This window comes from Drosophila elegans, unplaced genomic scaffold, assembly GCF_018152505.1.
Source record: "Drosophila elegans isolate 14027-0461.03 unplaced genomic scaffold, ASM1815250v1 contig_183, whole genome shotgun sequence".
NCBI lineage: Eukaryota > Metazoa > Arthropoda > Insecta > Diptera > Drosophilidae > Drosophila > Drosophila elegans.
Window position 1 is genome coordinate 9,417,014 of NW_024545550.1, and position 23,212 is coordinate 9,440,225.

The 23,212-nt window shown below is 39.7% G+C and overlaps 1 protein-coding gene across 2 annotated transcripts in view; it reads left to right on the forward strand.

The window, feature by feature from the left end:
• The window catches only part of LOC108144691 (homeobox protein invected), a 33,715-nt gene extending 12,059 nt beyond the window's left edge, over nt 1–21,656 (forward strand). The window contains exons 2-4 of one of the 2 annotated variants that reach the window (XM_017269762.2): nt 19,211–19,216; nt 20,475–20,641; nt 21,132–21,656. In XM_017269762.2, the coding sequence (XP_017125251.1) occupies nt 19,211–19,216; nt 20,475–20,641; nt 21,132–21,401 (443 nt within the window). In that variant the 3' untranslated portion in view covers nt 21,402–21,656. Of the gene's footprint in view, nt 1–5,484; nt 5,956–19,210; nt 19,217–20,474; nt 20,642–21,131 lie in introns of those variants that run through there. The other variant, XM_017269763.2, reaches the window with a different exon arrangement.
• The last annotated feature ends 1,556 nt before the right edge of the window (nt 21,657–23,212 follow it).

Consider the following 23,212-nt stretch of genomic DNA (forward strand, 5'->3'; position numbering starts at 1 on the left):
TACTGGTTTCCGATCCGACGTTCTGATTTGATCCGACACACGAAATCGAAACTCAATTCGCAATTGAGTAACGAAATTGAAACCACAATGGAATGTGGAATGAAAAACGGTAGGGAATTGATTCGGGCTTATGTGTGATGAATGTGGGGAAACGAAGTGACAAGTTGTCGGAAATCTGTTAAAAGGATCAACTAAAGTGAACTATTGATAGGGGAAGAATTTTAAAAAATCTAAATACTATAAAAATTAAATCATTAATTTATTGAATAGAGTATGTCAAACGAAATTTTTATATTGTAAATATTGACATTGAATAATAATTAATTTATAATACAAAAGTGTTGAATCAGCATTTATTAAATGTATACGAATATTTTAAGGGTTATTATTAAAAGTCTTAAAAGAGAAAGCTTACCATTTTCGAGTTTCACTGTACATATTTAAGTACAGGCAATCGTATTGACTGTTAAACAAGTCACAAACCTTAACAATCAGAAAAAATAAGAGCTCGATTGGATTGTACCGACCCTAATTCAATCAGAAGAATGTTGTCCATTAACAAGTTGTCCCCAGAGCCACTTCTTTATCCCGATACCGCCGCAAAACATCTGCTGGATATGTCCGGCCTTGCCTTGATTTCAACATCTGTGGGGAGCAACAAATATTTGCATTTAAACATCGTAATCATATTTTCAGCTTATATGCTTTATTATTCGCAGTTAGTTTTTCTGTCAATTTGGATGATGATTGAACTGTCTGTGATTGAAACATTTCATTACCGAGGCCGTTGAAGTTCCCTTTTTTTTTTTTGGTTGTATTGACTGTTTTTTGGCCCATGGATTTAAATAATTGGATATGCGTGTGGTAGAGTGCAGGAGATTTGGGTTCCAACTGACGACGTTCAATCTGCATTCGAGTTGACGTTGATTTTAGTTCATGTCCGATTTCCCCTGGCGCCTGATCTCTTCGCAGGGGATCCGCAGTGCAGCTGCCTGGGTACTCCGAAAAATCCACCTTGGGGTTACTTCTGTGGTTAATTTCTGCTTGACTAAACGATTTGCCATTCATATGCAAAATCTGAAAGCCCCTTGCGGTTGCTCAGTTGCACAACTCTCGAAATAACAACCGAAACAACCCAAAAAGAGATCAAATTTATGGTATTTTAATATTGATTTGCAAGTTAAGCGATTGCGCTCTGTTCTGTGGCTTGGATGGTTCATTAGGGCACTTTGTGGCTGAATAGGAAACTCGGATGTGGTTGGCATAATTTAGTTTATGCACTTTTTAAATTCAAGTGTAATTTAATGAATAAAATTTTCCTATGCTATAGATATTTATTTTAAAGTAAAATATTTTAAAGGTTAATGTTAAATTAATTAAATTATTTATGTCTAAGCTCCCAAATAATCACAATTTTTTGTGTATTAATGTTCGTGCAGTTGTAATGTCTTTTCAAATAAGAAAGCTTGCATAAGTAATTAACATAAAGCCAATTAGAATCTCATATGATCTTGTACTATTTCAGAATTAATTTTGTACTCCGCCATATCGTTTTGAAACTTCTCTCCAACAGTTCCAAATGTCAGAATGGATCTGCATATCTTTATAGTTATAATGTCTATTTAAATAAGCTTGTTTGTGCAAGTAATTAGCTCCTTAAAGTTGTTCACATGGTCGATGATCTCGTTCGCTCTTGAATCCAACTCTGTTTTTCTATCTTATTCAATAGACCTATGAAGTCAGGGTCCAGTAATAGACCGTATAATGGCTTCCACTTCTTTTGGGCTCCAAGTACCCAGAAACTTGGTGTGTAATTTTGTACTGGCTGTTGGCTTAGCGGTTGTTGTTGTTGTCGTTAGTGGTTGTCTTGTTTTTTGCTATTTGGTGGTTGCTGTTTTTTGTTGTGGGACAACACTTGTTTTCATTTAATGTCTTTTTAATGGGCATTGCCATGTTGGATTTTCATGTCTATTTTCGTTGCGTTGTACTTTATTGAAATGCAAAACTTTAAAGCCAAAGGCCTAAAAAAACTACATATTTTACATCAAAAATGTATATAATTTTATTCATTCTTATTTTTTGTAATGTTTGTTCGTGGCATTTTGTGTTTGTTTGCTTAAGTTGTGTTTTTTCGAGTTAATGATGTTGTTGCGTTGCTTATGTTGTCGTTGTTGTTCTTGTTGTTGTTGGCGTTGTCGTGTTTGTGTCGTGTGTCGTGATCGCACCCAAACGGGCCAAAAGCACCCTCTTACCACCACCTCACCTTTTTGACCAAGACGAACGGCTTCAGGTGCTTCGGGTTCTCTTTCATTTTGGTAGCAGCTCTTTGACAAACGCGTTTGCCAGCCCAAGTGTGGTGTGTGTGTGTGTGTTGGCCATGTTTTCCTCATTGGAGCAATTATTATTTATTATTGTTGTTGCCACTGCTACCGCCACTGATGTTGAGCAGGTGAGCAGGTGTTAATTGTCAGAGTTGAGTTCGTTTTTGGCTCGCCATCTCTGTCTTCCCTCACTCGTTCTGTCTCTTTTGGGTATCTTTTTTTTAGTTTTTTGTGGACTGCCACTTGTTACTTGAAGGTGAATTGAGTTGCTGGCGGCTTTTCAAGAGATTCTAGCGCTTAAAATTGAGTTCATGGCGAAAAAGAGCTCAATTATAAAAGATTCTTAGGCTTGGTAAGTGTAATAAAATTGCTTTAAAAGTATATAGTAAATTCCCAGAAACAAAATCATAAATACTATGCTACACTTAAATTTCGCTGCTTAAAGGTGTCTTAAGACTTCGTTATTGAGAGTTATTTCCTCTACATACCAGTCTCCATTGAAATTACCTACTAGAGTTTTCCGACAAGCTCCCCGACTTTTCCAGCCCATTCCCCCCATTTTCAAGTGATCATCGCAACGACCTTCTGGTTCAATTAACTCGCATCGGGGAACTTGTTATGGCCCCTTGTTAAATCCCTCTCTGCGATTCCGATTCCCCCAGCAAACACAATAAACGATGTGTCCGAACAGAACTTAACCGCAAAACGATTACAAATGGTGAATAATGTAAAATCCATCAACTGCAAATCAGGCGAGTGAGCTGCTGCCTGACAGTTTGTTTGTGTGTCTAAAGCGGCCCCCTGAAGAATCCGGGGATTTCGGGGGGGAGATGCGATACGGATGGAGGTAGAGGATCCACCAGATCCACGATCGTTGGCATGTGGCAGTGGCAGAGGCAGAAAACTGGAAACGAGGCAGTCCGCAGCACACACACAAAATGCCCATTTGATGGACCAAGGTAAATGGAAATTGCTGCGCTAGGGAAATAAACAAAGAAAAGCCAAGACAGACAACTGGGAAAAAATAAACGAGGAGGGGTAGTGGGTGGGTGGGGCGAAAAGCTGGCAAATATTTGCGCTCCATTGAAAATGCGGTTAAAGACGCTGCTAAATTGTGGGCGGTGAAAGCTGCGTAAGGCGGAACTAAGTGTTGTAAATTTGTTGACATTAGCAGGTCGCATTTGAGTGTGCATTGTACACTGATGGCTACCGCAACAAAATGAGTTATTTTCCACTTTGCCAATGGCAGCCAGCAGACTTGTCATTAAAAGTCCATTAACTGTAGTAGTCAACTGTTTTCGAAGGAGTTTTGTGGTTCGATCCATGTGTTTTTTGGGGGCAGGTCATATATACTCATATATATATGACTACTGGCAGACAGACAGCTAGCAGGCGGTAAACACTGAGAGAAATTGGCGAAGCGAAAACGAAAGTAGCGGGAAATATATCTTGTTATGTTGGGGCGTTGACTCAGCTTAAGTTGTTTACCAGTGGACCGAAGCAGAAAGGGAAAGCCCTGGGTTTATTTTCTGTTGTACTTAAGGTTTCAAGCTAGAAATAATACTTACAATAGTAGTAAAGGTATTTGATACGTTTTTGGAACTAATCATAAATCCCATACCATTGTTTCTCCCTACTGTTAACAAATATCATCCAGTTTGACTTTATTTATGATCTGAAGTTGCTTTCAAATACTTTTAAAAGACCACCCATAAATTGTAATACCCACAGAATGGTAATGATCTAACACGAATGAAATGTATGAAACTAAATGGAACACTTTTGTGTCAATCGACAAATGGCATTTTTGTGTAGTGTAATTTACGAGTATGTTTCTGTCACGCCTGGCACATGACTCACTTGGAACTTGCAACGCGGGACAACGAGTATATCTCCCAACGCCATATCCATCTGGCAGCCCCAAAAAGCCCGCAGACCACACACATACCAAAATAGGAAGAGGGAAGATCGGAAGAGTTTTCATTGTAAGCTATTAAAGTGGGGAAAAGCGTGTGTGGATTTTTAAGCCGAACCATTCGGTTTCAAGCAGGCAGCCATTCATCCATCTATCCATGCACCCATCCATCTGGCCACCCACATTGCCAAGGGGCTATGGAGAGAGTGGTATTCCCTCAAAGGGACCGACATGTCAGAGATTTGCAAAAATATTTCACAACATGAGAAATGCGATGCAGCAAGATGTCAACCGAATGCACAAAACACTTAAAGATGCAGTTTTCCCCCTAAAAGATCCATCTGGAATGGGTTGCATAAATCACACTGTTCGCTCCAGTGGGTGGGGGCTGCAGCTGGGTGGTATTATATATAAGGGGTAAATGCGTGTGCGATGTCTGGACTTCTTACAACCAATTAACCAGCCAAGATTTCCATTGCGCCCACAAATCAATCGAAATCGAAAACAAAACAAAACCGAAATCGATGCTGCAAATACCAGAAAGCGGAGCAAACCAATGGGAGGAGAATGTGGAGAGGGGGCGCCACAGACTTAATTAAGTCATCAACCAGAAGGCAGGCTAATTGGAGATCTGCGCCGCGATCGCAGCATCCAACGGATACCAGGACCGGGGGACACAGTCTCAGATACTGAGATTCAGGGAGAGGGACTCCTCTCTGGACGGGATGGAGGGATCGGGATTGATGCAGGGATCGGGGGTAACGGGGAGGGGGTGATGGCGGTGGAGGGATCGAGCCAGATCAGTGACCACGAGACGCACCCGCAATTCGAAGGCGGCGGCGCACACAAGAACCACATGATGAACAGGCAAAGAGATGATCATCAACATGATCTTCATCGGTTGCACTAAAAATAAAATTTGGTTGAAGTGAAGATGTTTTGAAATAAAAACCTATAAGTCTTTAGCAAGAAGAACAAAAACACTAAAACTTAATTCGCTACATATTAAAATTTTACTTAAATGTATATATTTTTAGATAGCAAACGGAAACTTAAATACAAAATCAATTTTAAAGTGTTTTAAAATAGTGAAATCAGGAAGACTAACATTAATCAATATTGAATAATTTCAATTGAAGAAAACATTATTCCATTTAATTGACTTTCAGCAGTTAAAATTTGTTTAGTTTTGTACAAAACTTGACGAATAAATGATAATTTATTGTTATTCCATGATTTTTCTCTCAGTGCCTTGCCCGATGAATCAGTAAATCAGCGGAGACCACACACATGTGTGTGTGCTTTTGTATCTGTGTGTCCACCTAGGAGTTCCCCCGCTATCGCTCTCTCTGTCGCTCTCTCCCGAGATTTGAGACGGTATGACTCACGGATCGAACCTTAAAGCTGGCAGCTTTTTTGGCAAGGCGCAGGAGGCAACAACAATGAGGAAAGCGGAGCAGCAGCAGTGGACCACCTAGCAAGTTGGTCCAAAGCTGGGACCCATTCCCATTTCCATTCTCAGGCTGCCTTAAGGGTGGTCCAAAACTGAACTCTGCATCGCTGCTGCCAATGAAGAAGGCTCTCCCCTAACACTCGACGACATAATCTGGGGACAAGCCGAAAGAGGAGACACTTTTTGCGGTCAACTTGGCCTGTCAGCAGCCGTGTAATGTTTAGTTACACTACCTGACAAAATAGGACTTCACAATGCCGTACTTATCTTAATTTTTTTTAGGTAGATGCACCATAGATTTGAAATAATAAGTACAAAAATTAGAACAACATATAAAACTTATATGTATTTGTTTGTAGGAATAATTTTTCTGGGTTAAAAGTAAAGTGATATTTTTTGACGTTACGTTATATGTAAGAAAATGTTGATAAATGTTTTAAAATATAACTTAGCACTTAAGTAAAATAACTTAACTCTTTGTTTATCTTATTAAAGTATCAGTATTCATAAATTTTAAGCTTAAATATTTATTGGTCACATTTCGCAATTTTACAACCAAACCTGACTGACTGGTGTAATTCACCTGATCCCGATAGTTGCCTGCTGATGTTGTTTTTGTCTCCTGGCTTATCTGCAATGTTTTTACATTGGTTCAGGATTACCAGCTTCCCCTCGCAACCCCTCTTTCCCCTCTTATTTATTCACATTTGCATACCGTAAATGTAACATTGACATTTTTATTAAGCGAGTAGTTGGTTAATGCTGTTAACCCATGAGAGAACCAGCGGAGTATGACCACACATATACTCGCTTAAGTGAATTATTTACCCTCGATTGCATTTACAAAACACCGATAGGCATCTGGTTTTCGCAGAAGAATTTGCATTTGGGGAATTAAGTAACGCGCGCGAGTTTAACTGCTCGCTCCCCTTTCATTCTCTCTAAGGCGCACTCTTCCGCGCTCTCTTCGCATATAATTAAGCCGTGGAAGCCTGGAAATTGCCAGCAGAGGAGAGCAGTCGACTGCGACTTGGGTGGTCCCCTTTTGCTCTCTTGTCAAAATGTGTGGTCTTTATTAATAACAACAAGCAAGAGGGGAAGTGGGGGGGCTGGGGCAAAGTTTCGCTGTCGCCAATACAAAACGGATGTGTTGTTGTGTTGTTGCCTTCGAACTTGTTGCACTGCAAAAGAGAGTGAGCGAAAGAAAAAAAAAGAGGGGACTGGAAGTGGGGCTCTCCCTTTTGCTCCTTTGATTTCTTCCGCAGAAGCTGCAAATTAAAACATTCCTCTCTGCGCTCGCGATTCTTTGTTTGCTTTACTGATGACGATCATTTCGCATTAAGTTTAATTTAAGTTGAAATTAGTTCGTTAATGAACTCATCAGGAACAGTTTTTGACTTTGTTTATGGGGATATATGCCCTATAGCCTGTGGGTAGGGTATATGTGTTTGCGATGGGACTTTATAATTTCATAATTCTTTTTTCCTGTCAAACAAATGTTTCGTATACAAGACTTTCTAATTTTTTTTTAAACTATTTCATCATTTAATAAAAATACGACTATTTTGTTACTATGTGTTATCTGTATATCTTCAATTATACCAATTCTTAAAATTTCCAATAGCAAAATCGTTATTAAAATATAAATATATATGATTAAAACTAAATTATCTGTGCTTTTTTTAATTCAGATGTTAAAAGTAACCGGAATAAAATTATTTCGTGCTTAAAATCGATTACCAAAATAATAATATAGTCTGTCTTCATATTAAATCAAGGTTTAAATGACAATGTGGAACCCATGTTAAGAATTTCATGTTTATTCCATATTCATATCCCCTCTCTTTCTTGCTGTTGGCCAAATCTTAATGAGTTAATTAAGGAAAGCAAAAACATTGCAGCCACACAAAACAGACAGCTAACATGGCGATAAATAAAAACAACATTTAGGAAACAGAAGAAGCGCGTTCGCAAGAGAAAGAGCATCTTCACGGGAGATTTAAATAACTTTTGTTGCAGCTGCAACAGACAGAGAAAGAGAAGGAGAGGGGGGCTAGAAGATGATGAATCAACTATCCCCCCGTCTCATATAATAAAATTCTAGCACGCGTGCAAGTAATTAAGCCCCCAAAGATGAGACATCTCTTCGTATCTCACACACATAGATCCCCGATATCGTTATCGAATATGTTCATCTTGCACGCTCAACCCAGAAGAATTACCGAAGAGAAGAGATTCGTGAAGAGGGACCTGAAGAAGAAGAAGAAGGGAGAAGGAGAAGAAACGGACTGCAGCTGAGGAGAAAGTATGAGGTTGGGTTTTTGTTAGTCGGTGCCTTAATGACATGCTAATGACTCCAAATGAGTTGACTTTAGTGTAATTGAACAATTAACTAAGATAAGGATGCGGTCGTTGGGTTCGATTCGGGGAGGTCGGGGGGGAGAGTGCGGGCGAAGAAAGAGAGGAAGCAGAGAAAGGCGCTTGAGGTTTTGTTTAATTTTTTATGGGCTAAAAAAATGTTAAGAAGTAGGGAGGGTTCCTTTTAAAATTAATATACTTTGAAAAATATGAGTATTGTTGAGTTTCGAAAATATCTTATATTTTGTATGTGGTTAAATGTTTTGAGTATTAATGAAAAAATAATTGAAAAGTGGTTACAGCAGTTTAAAACAAGAAAGAAAGAAAACTGCGGCTAGCCGAAGTTTAACAGTTTAAACAGTTTAGATGTTATCAAACTTCATTAAAATCAGGTAAAACGTTTAAAAATTGACTAAAATTTTAAATCCATAATTTAAGTGCATAAAATGACCATCATTTAAATTAAAGCATTAGCCAAAAAGATTTAGAGGTATACAATTTTAAAATCAGATTCCAGTAGGTCAATTCATAGGCATGACTCTTCTTCAAACGCATTTTCTGACTCAAGCTTACAGTGCACAAATAAATTAATTTAAACTTATCGTGTTACCAGGTGAACCTTTTTTCTTACCGAAATTCCGCGCAAAAAAACATTCATTCAGCCATCGTAAGGCGCTAATTTCTTTATTCATGTATCATCGCCAGCGACTCGATCCGTCCGTTGGGGTTTATTCGCACCCTTCTTGAGACTTGGGCACCCATATCATTGCTTATGCAGCACATGAAGCTGAGGAAGACAAATTTACTTGCATGCCACAGATTCAGCTGGAAGCTGCCTCCGCTTTCAGCTTAATTGCGTGCATAAATTGTTTCAATTTCAATAAAAAAAGGCAACTCACTGCTATACAAAAGTAGATACCAAACAACAATGTTGCACAACTGGCCTGACTGGAGAGTATCAATCAATGTGAGAAACTCAGCCAGGCGATTGTTTGGTTGCATTTTTAGTTTGTGTAATTAATATTCTGAGCACTCACATCACAGACACATTTACGCAGATGCATATACAGATACTCGGCCGCAGATACAGATACAGATTCAGATACATTCTTGTTAACAAGTCCAACCAACAACAATTGACATCTGCTGCTGCCACTGTCGTCTGGTTTTGTTTCCAGTCTTTTCCTCTCGACTCCTGACTAATGGCATAGAATTTGCCAAGTTTGAATAATGAATGTGTTCTATATAGAGCGTATGTTAGTGCACAAAATACTAGATCAACTTGCCGCACGCCTAATGCCCGACATTTTCGACAAACGCTTTGTAATTGAAATGTAAATTGAGGACCGGGCTTAATTGATATGCTCGGCCCCCAACATTGTCTCGATTGTGTACAATTTGCATCTCACTAAATTAATTTCATCCCAGGAATACATCATGAGTTGACGGTTTTCAAGGGGCTGCTGGGTGTTTCTCTAACTTGGGGGTGGTTTATACATTGAATAATCGCTATAAAAGCTTTGACACGGTCCAGCGATTTTCATTTTGTTAAGGGTTATTGTCGAGTTTCGGATTGACAAAGTTTAACAAATAATAAATGCTGTGAAATTAGTTGTTTGATCTGTTTTGTGATTGTTTGTACAGAATTTTTTGACAAACAAAGTAAGTAAGCCTAGTAAGCTATTGATTAGCTCTGACAAATTAAGGATATTGGAATTCCGTGAAATAATACGCAATATTAAGAAAACCTTAATGGGTATTAATGATGATTTTGTTCCTGACTTTATCTTAAATCTCTTTTCCCTATATTAATGACTATTTGTTCATGTCGTGGTCTAAGGGAACTGTGATTATTTTTATATGTAACATGTAACATACAAACCACGTTTTTTTGTTATCTCCGCCCACCAAAGTACTAACAAATTTAATTAAATTTTCGATTGCCCTGATCCCCGCCCCTTGGAGTCAATCCATTCCACTTAATAATTGAGTGTGGTTGCTGCTGAAGGGTGGTGACTGGTCTGGTCTGGTCTGGTGGGTGTGCGAGTGCTTAAACAAGCTTTCAGGCAGCAAATTCAATAAGCCCGAATCCAATAAAATCCACCCCTCAGACGGCGGCAGGTTCACCATCACCATCTCCATCATCACCTCCCCAAACCGGAGGAAAATTGTTTGAGTGTGGCTTATCTTGTCGACACACTCGTGGGTGGTTGTTCCGGGACTTTTTCCCCACCTTCCGGGAAATGGGAGGTGGATGACAAAATGTGGCTTATGATTAGCGTGGAAAATAAACAAGGGACCCCTGGATCTTTGTTTCCGCTTATTTGTGGTTTGTCATCTCTGTTCGACTTAATATTCATGTGTATGCACAACCCTCATTTGTGTGAGGGTGGAAACTCTGCCATTTTTTTGTTGTTTGATGGGCGTTGCCGGCGGAAAAGCAGACCGCACAGAACTTGTTGTTGGCCAAAATCGTCAACTCGAGTCTAATAACTCATTTACAAAGAGTGCCTGACAACGTTGCTGCTGTCGTTGTTGCAGCTGCAGCAGCTGTTGCAACTTGCTGCAGTGGCCCCCAGAGCAAAATAACTTAATTTCATAAATGGCCACAGAGAGTCGCAAAAGTGGAAAACGGCTTTTAGCCGGCTGAAAATGTTTTTAGCTGCCATGTTTTTGACTCTGAATCCAGTCGACTGATTGACGTTGCCAGTAAGCAATCAGCCATGCAACAGTGTTTTTTTTTTATTTTTAATTTTTTTTTATTTTTCTCTGCTCTGTCCGCGCTATTAACTTGGCCAATTCCGTGTGCTTAATTATGCTTGCAACGCCGGCAGTTTTCCTCTAACGTTCTTCTTTTCATATGCTAAAATTGCCTTCTGTCTGCCAGTGTGTTTTTGCTTTTTTTTTTTTGCTTTTCTTGCATGCAACATTTGCATTGATTGTTGGCTCTTGCGTCGAACAAAATTGCCGCCAGTCAGCCAACTTTGGCTTATGGAAACTATAACGGTGACATTTTCATTCAATGGCTAATTGGGGCTGCTAGAATTTTGGTATTGGGGTAAGAAAAAACTTGAAGTCCGGGTCGCGACAAGTGAGTTATTAAACGGCGCTCAACAAGGCGTATGAGTAATGCAAAATTGTGCGCAATTTCAGCAAAGTCTTTACCTAGAGCGGTGGAAAAATAGTGGAATAAAACCAACGAAAAAAATGTTGAATAAATTGAATATGATTTCATTAGTAGTTGATTCTAATTGTTTATTATTAAATTCATATAAAGAAAAAATTCGAGGACAATAATTTAATTTGTGTAAATTGAATAGGTGAGAATTAAAACTTCAATGCCAAGGGAAATATATATATATTTTTTGATGTTAATTGCTTTGAACAACGAAATGTATAAATAATAAATAATAATAAATAAATACAAATTTATTCATTTTTTTCAGCGTAAAAAGTAAAAATTTGTAAGAAAATATAGAAAAAAGTTTATAAGATTTCAGGTGATCTTGTAAAAATATGCTGTTACATGCTTGGAAAAAAGTACAAGACAATTTATTATCTGTCAAATTACAAATACTCCTTTTAAACAATATTAATTTAAGAACTTGGTTAGTTTTAGACTACCCACAGCCATTTATAACTTATCTCGATGCCCACACCCAATTATATTGATTCGCTTGTTCCCTTATTTATTCAATCACTTCGAAATCCAATTCGACTGAAAGTTTGCTGGCAAATTGCGCAAAACAACAGCAAACAAAAGTCAAAAGCGTAAAGTAAATGAATTGAATGCAGCCGAGGGAGTCGAGAGTCGACAAATCGAAAATCGGAAATTGAGAATCTGCTGCAGACAAACTGAGCACAAACAAAGGCAAACAAACGAACAAACAAATAAACAAACATACCGAGAATACTCCCCCACAAACGCTGATATGAACACACAGATAGAAACGGATACGGATACAGATACTTTTAAACCCCCTCCCCCTTCCCCATTCCCAACCAACCCGCCGACGACTATCAAAAGCTCGTGTATGGAAGCTGTCAGCTCGAGTTGAATTTAATTAAATCCTTCATGTCGGCGTGTCTGTTAAAAATAGACAAATGACAGTTTCCTCTTCACGGGAAAAAGGGAAAATCGAGGAAGGATGTGTAAACTGCAGGCAGACAGGAATTAGCGGGGGCATTGGTCCTTCGAGCCGGATAAGGGCCAAGTGCAGCTCCGATGACAGTTGAAATTGAAGCACAGATTACGACAAAAAGCTGAAATTGAATTGAAATTTACTTGGCTTGTTCTGAGCTCCTGCTTCCTTTTAATAATTACTTAATTAAAAGCGCCGCACAAACAACAAACACGCGAAATCGGGCCAGCCAGGGGATAATAGTAATTAAAAGTCGCCAGATCGAAGCGTGAGAATTTTAACAAAAACGCTGAGATGGGGCTGTTGCTTAAACGACATCGAGAGCATTTTGATAGGGTCCGCGACTGAAACTGAAGAAAACGATCCAACCGATTTAAGAAACGTTGTTTACGTTTAATACACTTTTCATAAAAGGGTTATACGATTTTTTAAGAAAGATTGGTAATTGACATGGTGTAATATTTTAGATTTAATCATAATTAGTTAAGAAATGGTGTGTTCTTAATATGCAAATTTCAAAGTGAAAGTCAATATACGAGTTATTTCGGGTGATGTGGATTGAAAAAAGTGTTAATCCTTTTATAACAGGACATTCATACATAGGTATTACCCATACTAAAATCCTTGATCTCTTTGCTGACAATTTGTGTGCCTACCTTTGAGTTTCTGGTTTAAAACCACAGATTTTTTCTTTTTTTATCCTTCTTTTTTTCATTTCTTAACTTAAAGGGTATCTGCAGTTTCCTTGTACCGATATGGTTATGTATCAGTACAGGCCTCGGCTCCTGGAAATTGTCAAGATGCCAGAAGATGGGCCAGTCAAGAACCGATCGCAGAGTCTTCTAAGCGGCGTCTTCTGGCGCCAGCTGCTTCCTCTCCCTGTCTCTCCGTCTGCCCTTCTCCCTCGCACTCGCTCCCATATCCGACAACCTGCTGACGTCATAAAAACGTTGATAACTTAATTAACAACAGAAAGAGCAGCAGCATCCCCAATCAATTCAGGCTTAGAATTCCACGGCTGTTCCCTTCGATTTTTGTTGGAATAAAAAAAGTAAAACCGAAACTGATATCAATACCGTCGTATTCCCAAAGTTCAAAGCCGAAGAATGCGGTAGGTAAACTAAGCCAAATTAAAAGTGATCGCATCACTTTATCGATAATTTATCAAAGCCGAAAAACCCAGTGGCGAATACTCTTTGTAATTTTTTTTTTGGTTTTCGGGCATGGCTCCATAAAAGCATATAAAGTTCTTGCGGGAAAAAAAGGGAAGAGCGACCTTTGGAGACCATGCGAATCGGTCGACGTGTGTGGTCCACATGGCGGAATCCAAAGCGAAGTCGTCGTCTTCGAAATTAGCATAAGAGTCCGATCATGATGACGACGACGATGATCATGATGACGCCGATGATTATGATGATTATTATGCTGCCCCGTCGGAGCGAGAGATCAGCTGCATGGCACAACAAAAAAAAAAAAAAAACGAAAAGAGTAAGCGTAAGAGCCAAACTCAGAGGCATGGCCAAAAGCCGGGCCATAAATCCACGGCGAACACCACCGCACAGGTGGTCAACTTGGGCGGCTCGCCCTGCTGATATTTAAAACAATCTGTTGTGCTTTTCAATTACTTTATAGTACGTACACGACATACGAACGATCGGCCAGGCTTTTGGCTTTCGCTCTGCGACTCTGGCTTTTTGTCTGCCACACAGCTTAGCCATAAAAAATAATTCAGGAGCGGAGCTAATCGGCGGAGGGTCGGAATTATTCTGTACTGTTTCAAGAGTTAGCATGCAAACTGTCCTTCGGTGTACATAAATCAAAGGAAAGCCATTTATGTATAAGCTAATCAAAAGTTAACAAGCTTGTTAAAAAATATTGTTCAAAACTAGATTTTATAAATAATTATCAGCAACAGCTTAGAACTTTTAAATACTTTTTCTAACAAATCATCGGCTCAACAACTCCGTAGGAAAGCAAAAATTTGAGATTCTATTCTGAAATTTAAGATTATACTTAACAATTACAGACTTACTATTTTTTTATTTTGGATTAATTCACTTGAATGCGCTCCCGTTTTCAAGACATTGTGACTGCCCCGTGCATTGGCACAACAAAAAATATAAAAAGAAAAAATCTTATGAGCTCAGCTGTGCTATTAATTGTTTTATTAAGACATTTCAAGATTTAACATGCCATACACCCTACCACACAATGTGCAAGGCATAGTAGACTGTGGATAAAAGCTCTTTAATGTGTTTGATACTCGACTTAGAGAGATAATTAAGCTATGCTACTTAAAATGGAACACAGAACTATATTATTGTTTAATTAGTTATTTATTTTGAAGAGCTTTGAATGTATATGAAAAGATTCTGATGGCAGTCAACTTTTTTGCATAATAAACAAACAAATTTATAAAGCAATTCCAGCTGGTTGTAGTCTTACTTTGTGCAGGGCACTGAGTAAGTTCTTCAAACTTGACTTACAAAAAAAGAGGCAAGCCCAGAGACCTGAGCCTTCGGTTGGAGCCCTGCATCTGGGCTCGAGTCTCGGCCCGATCTTCTGGCTCATTGCCTTTCCCCATCAGCCTCATCAACATCATCATCATTGCGATTACGATCGTGATCATGGGCTCTTGAAGACGATCATCGCCGATGAGGACCTTTGGTGTGGTCCAGTGGTCCGAGTGGCCTGCATTGCGGTGATCCGTGGAAGATTGATGTTAATGTCGGCATCGCCCTGGTGTGAACACACTTATTCGCATATTTGTTTTGCAACCCTGCCAGTTTTTCGGCCACACACGACGTCGAAGGTCCAAAAAGGGGCTATCGCCGCTAATAGAGCCATAAAGCGAACATTTATTGATCTACAAATTATTTGGGCCTGCCGCTCTGGGGCCGAAACTTCGATTTTTGGCCGCTCTCGTGGGCAATCTAAATATTCATTAGTGTCTGGGCGGGTTGATTGGTCGGTCGATCGCCTCAGAGATCGCTGCGTTCTTCGATTTAATTTTATTTTTATAGCCCCCCCCCTCCGAAAGAACCCGCTGACTACCGCAACCGACAGTCAGAAAAGCAAATAAACAAAACACTCTCCCGATAGCCATAAGATACCTTTCGTTTCGGGTGGTCCGCGAGATCAGTGGCTCTGATGAGTTCATTAGGGTGAAAGTAACTCCCCAGACTGCCAGACTGCCAGACTTTGACTGATCTAATTGGAGAAACTGGAGCCGAGAGCTTCGATAGCTTAGAGCTGAGAAACTGAGGATTGCGTTAATTGAGAGGCCATAAAAGTGCACTAATTTAGTCGAAATATCCATAGAAGCGTAAAATGTTCACACCTCAATTGCACAAAAACAACAAAAGCCAAAGCAACGAGTCTATTAGGCTCGAGATATGTCTACATCCACAGCTGCAAAAAGCAGATAGAGAGATACAGATACTTTGGCCGCCCATATCGGTGTCGCCTGTACTTGAGGCCTCCGCCAATCTCAATCTCAGTTCCAATCCAAATCCCAGTTGCAGTTGCAATGGCAGTTGCAATGGCAGTTGCAGTTTCAGGCCACCTGATGCTCAGCTTAACGCAGCGGATTGATTACAGTTTCTTAATGAAATTGTTTGCTAATATCAGCGGAAAATGCGGTTTGCAATTTGTCAAACCAGTTGCGGCCGCCTCATGGACCCAATCAATGCTATAGGTGTAAGCGATATCCCGGGCAGGGTATTAAATCGCTAAAGGTGTGAGAGCGCGTAAAAGGTTGCCTCGGAATTCGCTGGGATCATTGAGGAATCTTCTTCATGTGAGGAAATTCCATCGCGATTATCTTTGCCGAACCATATTTAATATTATAGTTATGCGGGCTTCGAAATGCTTAAGAATTTAATGGATTTTTTAGTTTTTATTGGAGTATTAAGAGTGTTTGAAGTTTTAATAAATTTTATATCAACACTCTTGCCGTAAGTTTTAGTTTTAGTTGTTATATCGTTTGGTAATGCTTGGGTTTAATGAATATTAACTTAATGATGGAGTCATTATTGTAGTTCTCAAGAAAAGGAATTGTCCTTCAAGTTTTATTTGTTTTACCGATTGCTTAAGCTTTGGTTTAATGAATACCAATTTTATGATGGAGTAATTATAGTAGTTTTCAAGAACTTCAACTGTCCTATCCCACTTTCATTTGCCGACTTCAAATTGCGTTTGAAGCAACATGTTTTGACACCTTCGACTCGCCCATGGAGCATATTGAATGAGGGGCCCTGCGATGAAAGAACCGCGAGGACAACTGTGCCAATTTCATATGCAAAGCTGGCTAGGGCTATGCAAATTAGCCCGCGGCACTAGCGACACACAGGCAGTGGCATGAAACAAAATAAATAGCAAAACGACCGCAGTGATAGAGCAATTAAGAAATATGCTTTAAAATATTTTCATGCAGGAGAGCAAATTATGCGCTGGAATGTTGACGCTAGCCTTTGGCGCTGCTATAAGCTAGTTAGGCTGGACTGGGCTGAAATGGCTATTTTCGATCGGACGACCGATTGAGCGATAGACAAAACGCTGACGAAGTTTGCAAGCTATATACGATCATCGGCATCGTTTGTCAACCGGCGATTGTGATTGCGTTTGCGAGTGTCGCGCTGTCCGCGTCAATCACTTCAATTAAACGTGCAATCAAACCGATGAGCGACGCGTCGTCATGTCAATATTCATCAGTGTCGCCAAACCGCAGCGTTAATTTGCCTGTCTTTCCAGGTTGGTTATGTGCGTGGGATCCCCTGATCAGTGATCAGTGATCAATGATCGGCGAACAGCGATCAGAACTATGGATTCCTAATAACCACCGATCAATCATCTATCGCTTTCACTTTTCACATGTAAATTTCCCCGGCTATGTGTTGTATTTTATGGCTTATTAATGATCTGGGCTCGAATGTGCGATCATTAGAGACAGATACGAGCTGCGATCGTCTCGAAACAGATCGCTTACATCGAAGCTCGACGATTGAAGCAGCTTACTATATGTGACTGGTTCTCGATCGCCAGACCGGCTCCATCTCGATCCGTATCTGTATCTGTATCTGTATCTCCATATGTATCTGTATCTGTATCTGTTTCGGTTTGTGGCTCCCCTGTGACGCGATCACCATGGTCTGTGTGTGGCCCGTTAGTTTGAGATCTTTATAAGACAATTTCGGTGGAGTTTGCAGTTGCTGTTTGCTGTTGGCTTTTTGCTTTTTGCTGTTTGGAGTGCGTGAGTTACGAGTGTCGTACTGAAAATACCCCACATCCTTGCATATTTGGCTCCTGCCGGAATCATCATTCTTTGCATTTAATTGCGCACTCTCATTGGCCAGGTTCATTCATTTGCTCTGCCTAAATGGCAACTCACCTGGTCGGCCGGATTCCTTTTCTGTGCGCCTGAGCTGCTGCTTTTGGCATTTGCAACTCATGTTAAGCATAAATAAAACAAATGCGTTTATTTTAAACATATGCCCCAATGGCAGCAGAAGAGGCCAGCTTTTTGCCTCGACTCGACTCACTTCGCCAAGTTGGGTCATTCGGGCTGCTGATGAAGACATCTTTCCGTTTTTGTTTTCTTTGCCGTCTGTTCTGGCCCGTTGTTGGTTTTTGATGAACATGAATTTATGTGAATGTGCGTCTCTGTTTTTGTTTATTTCTTACCGGCTTAGTTAAGAACAAGGCCACCACCTGACTTCTTTTTGCTGGGTCTGGTTTGCTTTTCAAAATCGAACAACTTGGGCTTTTTTTTGCTACATTTTTTGATTGTTAGTAACAGTAAATAAGGAGTTGGAGAAGCACTGAAAAGTATTTTGAGGATCAGTTCGTTGACCACAACAATAAAAATAATAATCCAAATTGAGAATGTCTTACAAATAATATATAATCCCATTTAATTTAAACAATTGTGTATTTTCAATTTTCCTTAATGACCAATTTTTTTCAAAAATTTATGAAGTTAATTGGAAATTATTTTAATTTTTCCCTCGTTTTTCTCAAATAATGATCTAAAATGATTCACTCTCCGTAGATATTTCCGTAAATACTTATTTCAGTACTTCACCAACATTGATTGAGTTCATATAATTTGTATTAAAGCCAATTTGAAGTAACCCCCTTGCGAAACAAACTCCGGAGGAACTTCCCCGGAAAAACAGCTTTGAAACTTTTATTGTGTCAAATTTGCGCAGCGGAGCAATGAAAAATTTAACACGCTATAAATCACATTTTCCACAAGAAGAAAGGAAAAGATTTGACGCTGGCAATTGTTGCATTTTAGGGCATTTTTATTTTTTCGAAATAAGGGACAGCTGGCAACCCCTTTTGGCAATGTCCTTGCGACGCTTTGGCATGCAGCTTAAGTTTGCTTATCTCGGCTTGCCAACATGCGTTTTTTTTCTTGTTTTTTCAATGGGCAAAAGGGGGTGTTTTCCAGGAGGGTCGGAGGTCATCATGACTTGGATTTTCCTGTCGCCATCGTCTCCCGGCTGTCTGACAGGTTCAAGGTCTGATTTTCCTTGCCTCTCGCTGTTTGTTTTTATTGTCGGCTGCGTGTGAAATTTAAAACCGTGATAACACCTTACAACAGCCACGCCCACTTGTCAGGCGCCCCTCCTCCCCCACGACTCACTAGAGAAATTTTGGTTTAATTTCGCGCCCGTCGGCAGCTTTGGCATTTTGTTGACAAAATTGATTTGTTCAATTTTTCCAACGATTTAACTTAGGGCATGACTTGGTTGCGTTGCCATTAGTGCCGCTACATTTGTTTTGAAGGTTGTTGGGGCGGCAGGCGGCGATGAGTGGGCATGGCCGAGTGGGGTCGCCGGGAATTTTTGCACGTTTCGCCGGCAGAAAGTTTCCGCTGAGTCGCGCTGACGTCGAGGAATTTAATCAATTTCCGATATTTTATTGATTCGCGTTAAAAGTAAATTAAATTTTAAATTGTCCCAAGCAGTTAACCTTAAATGTTCTAACCTATATATCTCTTTCTCTCTCATTGCAGGTCGAAGTAAGTAAAAAAGGACTTAAAATGGGCCTCAGTCAACTGGAAATTCTGGATCGATATGATGGTGTTTAATAGTTCGCAGCAGCTGCAAGGAATGGGTCATAAGTTAGCTTGGTAGAGGTTTAGCTAATAAATATTGAACATTGATTGTTTTTATTACTTGTTTATAGGTTCAGTGAAGCAGAAATAAGCATGCTTATCTTAGAAAACTTATAAAACTAAGTGGTCAGGCTGGGAGCTTAATTTTATTCTCTTTCTATCCATAGCTTCAGTCATCTATCTTTTATTGTAACTAAAATTGAAAGGTCACCATATTTTAAATATCTGAATTAATCTCTAAAAATTTAAATACAACTTATCACTCCGTTAAAAAAGTATTTACATGATTCTTTTTCAGGTTTTAAATATTTTAGTGGCGGCTTAAGGGTTTATTCTTGTTCCTAAATTCTTTAGAGGCGAAAAATTTATTTTCCTTCAAGACAATTTCCCCCAAAGCTCATCCCCAAGACACTCGCAAATGCCTTATGATAGATGGAGCTCTTAAATTACAAAATACTTGCCACATATTTGCTTTTCGTTTCGTTTCGTTTCGAACATCTTGCGGTCACTTGACTCGGCTCTTCCTTTGACCAAAATATTCCCATTAGTGAAACCTCATAATCGCTTCATTTCTCGTGTTTTCCATTTGCATTTCGGTTACAGTTTAGCCAACTATTTCCCAAAACGAGCCAAATTTTGAAACCCCATTTTCAGGATAGAATAGAAATAGACCCAACCCACATCAAGTGGAGGAGCGATTCTCTGCGCCTGTCCGCCCCGAATGCTGTTAATTAAATCCAAGACAACTCAAGTCGTTTCCTTTCGTTTGGGGGTGTTTTGTCGGGCTGGCTATCCTTCAGGAAAATTAGCCACAGTCAAAAGTCATTGCGTTGATTACTTTTTGAAAATGACGCGAGCAAATTTCCACCCAAAAACTTTAATTGTTTTAGCTGGTGGGTGAGTTTGTAAAGCGGGGAGGGAGGGCAGAAGGACGTTCCATCCGAGGTTGTCTGGACGCATTTAAATGTGAATTAATTGCCGGGCTGCGCTGCAACATATATGAGGCACAGGATTTATGTCCGCCCGATGAGTCGGCAGTCGGCAGTTGGCAGTCGGGCAGGTTGAGATCGCAGGTCCAGTCATGTTGGTGCCATTAAGCGCTCCCTGGAATTTTTATGACCTCCGCACTCATCTCATCTCATTGTGTTTCCCGATTTTGCAGGTCCACGAGCGCGAAAGCCCAAGAAGCCATCGACGTCCAGTTCGGCGGCAGGTGGAGGGGGCGGTACCGGGGGCGTCGAAAAGGGTGAGGCCACGGACGGGGGCGGCGTTGCGGAAGACAAAAGGCCGCGAACGGCCTTTAGCGGCACGCAGTTGGCCAGACTGAAGGTAAGACAAAACCCGATATATCAACCTATATTCCACTTAAGCACACTAAAAATAAAGTGCTCAAGTTCTAAGGGAATTTTACATTAGTATCTAACCAGCTTGTTAAACACACCAATTTAACAAATACACAAGGAATAACAAATTACCTGCTGATAATCTTTGTAAATAAATCATTTTGGATAATCATAATTATCAAAACAAAATTAAAGTTAAGTAAAATATGAATTGTTTTGAAATACTTTAAGTTTGCCTTATGAAAATAAATTAAAATATTTTTAATTGTATTTGGATTTCTACCAAGTACAATTTATGTAATTTTTTGCGGTAATCAAAACGAAAACAAATTCTTTAGTCAGATAGTTCAATTTTTGAAGCTTGTTCTTATTTCCAGATAAATTGCATATTTTCGTAGTTATTACCAACAAATTTTTAATATATAAAATTTTACCCTACTCAAACCAATATTATTTCAAATATTTGTCGCCCATAGCACGAGTTCAACGAGAATCGGTATTTAACCGAGAAGCGACGCCAGCAGCTGAGCGGCGAGTTGGGCCTGAATGAGGCGCAGATCAAGATCTGGTTCCAGAACAAGCGGGCCAAGCTGAAAAAGTCGAGCGGCACCAAGAATCCGCTGGCGCTGCAGCTGATGGCCCAGGGATTATACAACCACTCGACGATACCGCTGACCCGCGAGGAGGAGGAGCTGCAGGAGCTTCAGGAGGCGGCCAGTGCCGCTGCCGCAAAGGATGCCTGCTAGAGTTCGGGGGTCGCCGGCAATATCTACGATCTAGTATTTATGGAGTAGCGTGTAAGGCTAGCTTTAAGAAAATTCTTAACGATTAAGTTGTACCATATTCTAGTCCACCGCACACGCAACTGAACAAAAAGCAGAAACAGCCGAAGAAATCTCCCGAAGAAATGAACCCCGAAGAAACGAAGCGGTTGCGTGTGCGTTTTGTATAATAGATTCATAAATTCACAACTAAATAATTTAATAAACATTTAAATTATACACGCCGTGTTGTTGCTGTCGTTATCGAAAGAATTTTGCATAATTTTTATTTGATTGCCATATCTGTTTATGGGCCGCGGCCAATCGACCAAGTGGGTGGTCTCCATCTCCATCGCCATCTATATAACAATATATATATTTCTATTTTCCGTGGGCGTCGGCATTAATTACTCAATTAACAATGCGCAGATCAAAAGATTGGCCGAAGCAATTGCGGGAATTACATTCGAATTAAATTCATTATGCAAATTGAATTTTAAAACTGCTATCTCCGAGCATAATCACGCCTAATAAACGGCGTCTCGTCTCGATTCCAAACATTAGCAACATATATTATTAAATTCCCTCCTTCTTCGCTTTGTTTTTGTGCCCCTCTTGTTTTCGCTCCCTCCTCTAATTTAGCCATTAAATTTGCATACAGTCGTCAAATTCAGCTCTGTGTGTGTTCGTGTGTGTGTGTGTGTGTACAGGTGAGTGTGCGAGTATGTGTGAGTCTGCCAACGGCACAAATTGACACCTTGACGGCCGAAGCGGCGTCAAAAAAGCACGGCGCCCGGTCCGCAGAGCTTTGCCCGAACTGAAGTGCAGCGTCAACATCGCGTAGGTGTTAAATGTGTCTGTCATTGCAGGCGGCATGGGTTAAGGGAGTGGTGGAGGGGGTGGGGGCCAGGCGGTACAGTGAATAGCAGGCACGTAGCAACTGCAGAAGTACGAAAGGCCAATCAAAGTGGTAGCCAAAAAACAAGCAAGCGTTGTCTAAATACAGAAACACTAACACCGAAGTTTGTTATCAATTAAATGGTAAATCTTAATAACTCAACAACACCAAACAAAATAGTTTAATATTTCTTTGAAAAATTAACTACTTTATAGTATATTTAAAACGTGTAAGAGTTTGTTATGTGTGTCATTTCATTTTCCTTGACACTAAAGACTAAAAAAGTTAATAAAATGAAATGAATAAAAGGATAGGATAGGATAATAAAAATTAATAAGTTAATGGCAAAAACAAGATTTTAGCAAAGTTGTTAGACTACACATAGTAAATAAAGAAATATATAGAAACAAATCAAATTCAATTCAAAATACTTTTCAATGACGTTGCCAAGATTTTATACAAAAATTATTATTTTTCCTTTTTAACTTTTTTTAAGATAATACAGTTTTATTTAGAATTTTATATCAGGCATAAACATCGACTTTATTGACATACCTTTAGCGTTTTAGCTTTGTCTTTTGTTTACCAAAGAACTACTAAAATCCATTCTGCAAGCCGTAAACAAAATGTATAACAAGTATAGCATACAGTATATATACCATTATGGATTTTTTTTTTAATTTGTGGCTTTGCTTTTGTGCAACAACAAATTGGTCGTTGCCTTCGAAATCGTGCGAAATATATAAAAAAAAAAACGTCTTAATTCGCCGTGAATGATTTACGGTTCGGTTTTGGGTTTCACATCGAAGGCGACACATTTGCTTGTTTGTATGGGGCAGTCGAACAAAGGCGAACGATACTACGTAACAACGGCCGCGTTATAACGTTATTACGTTTG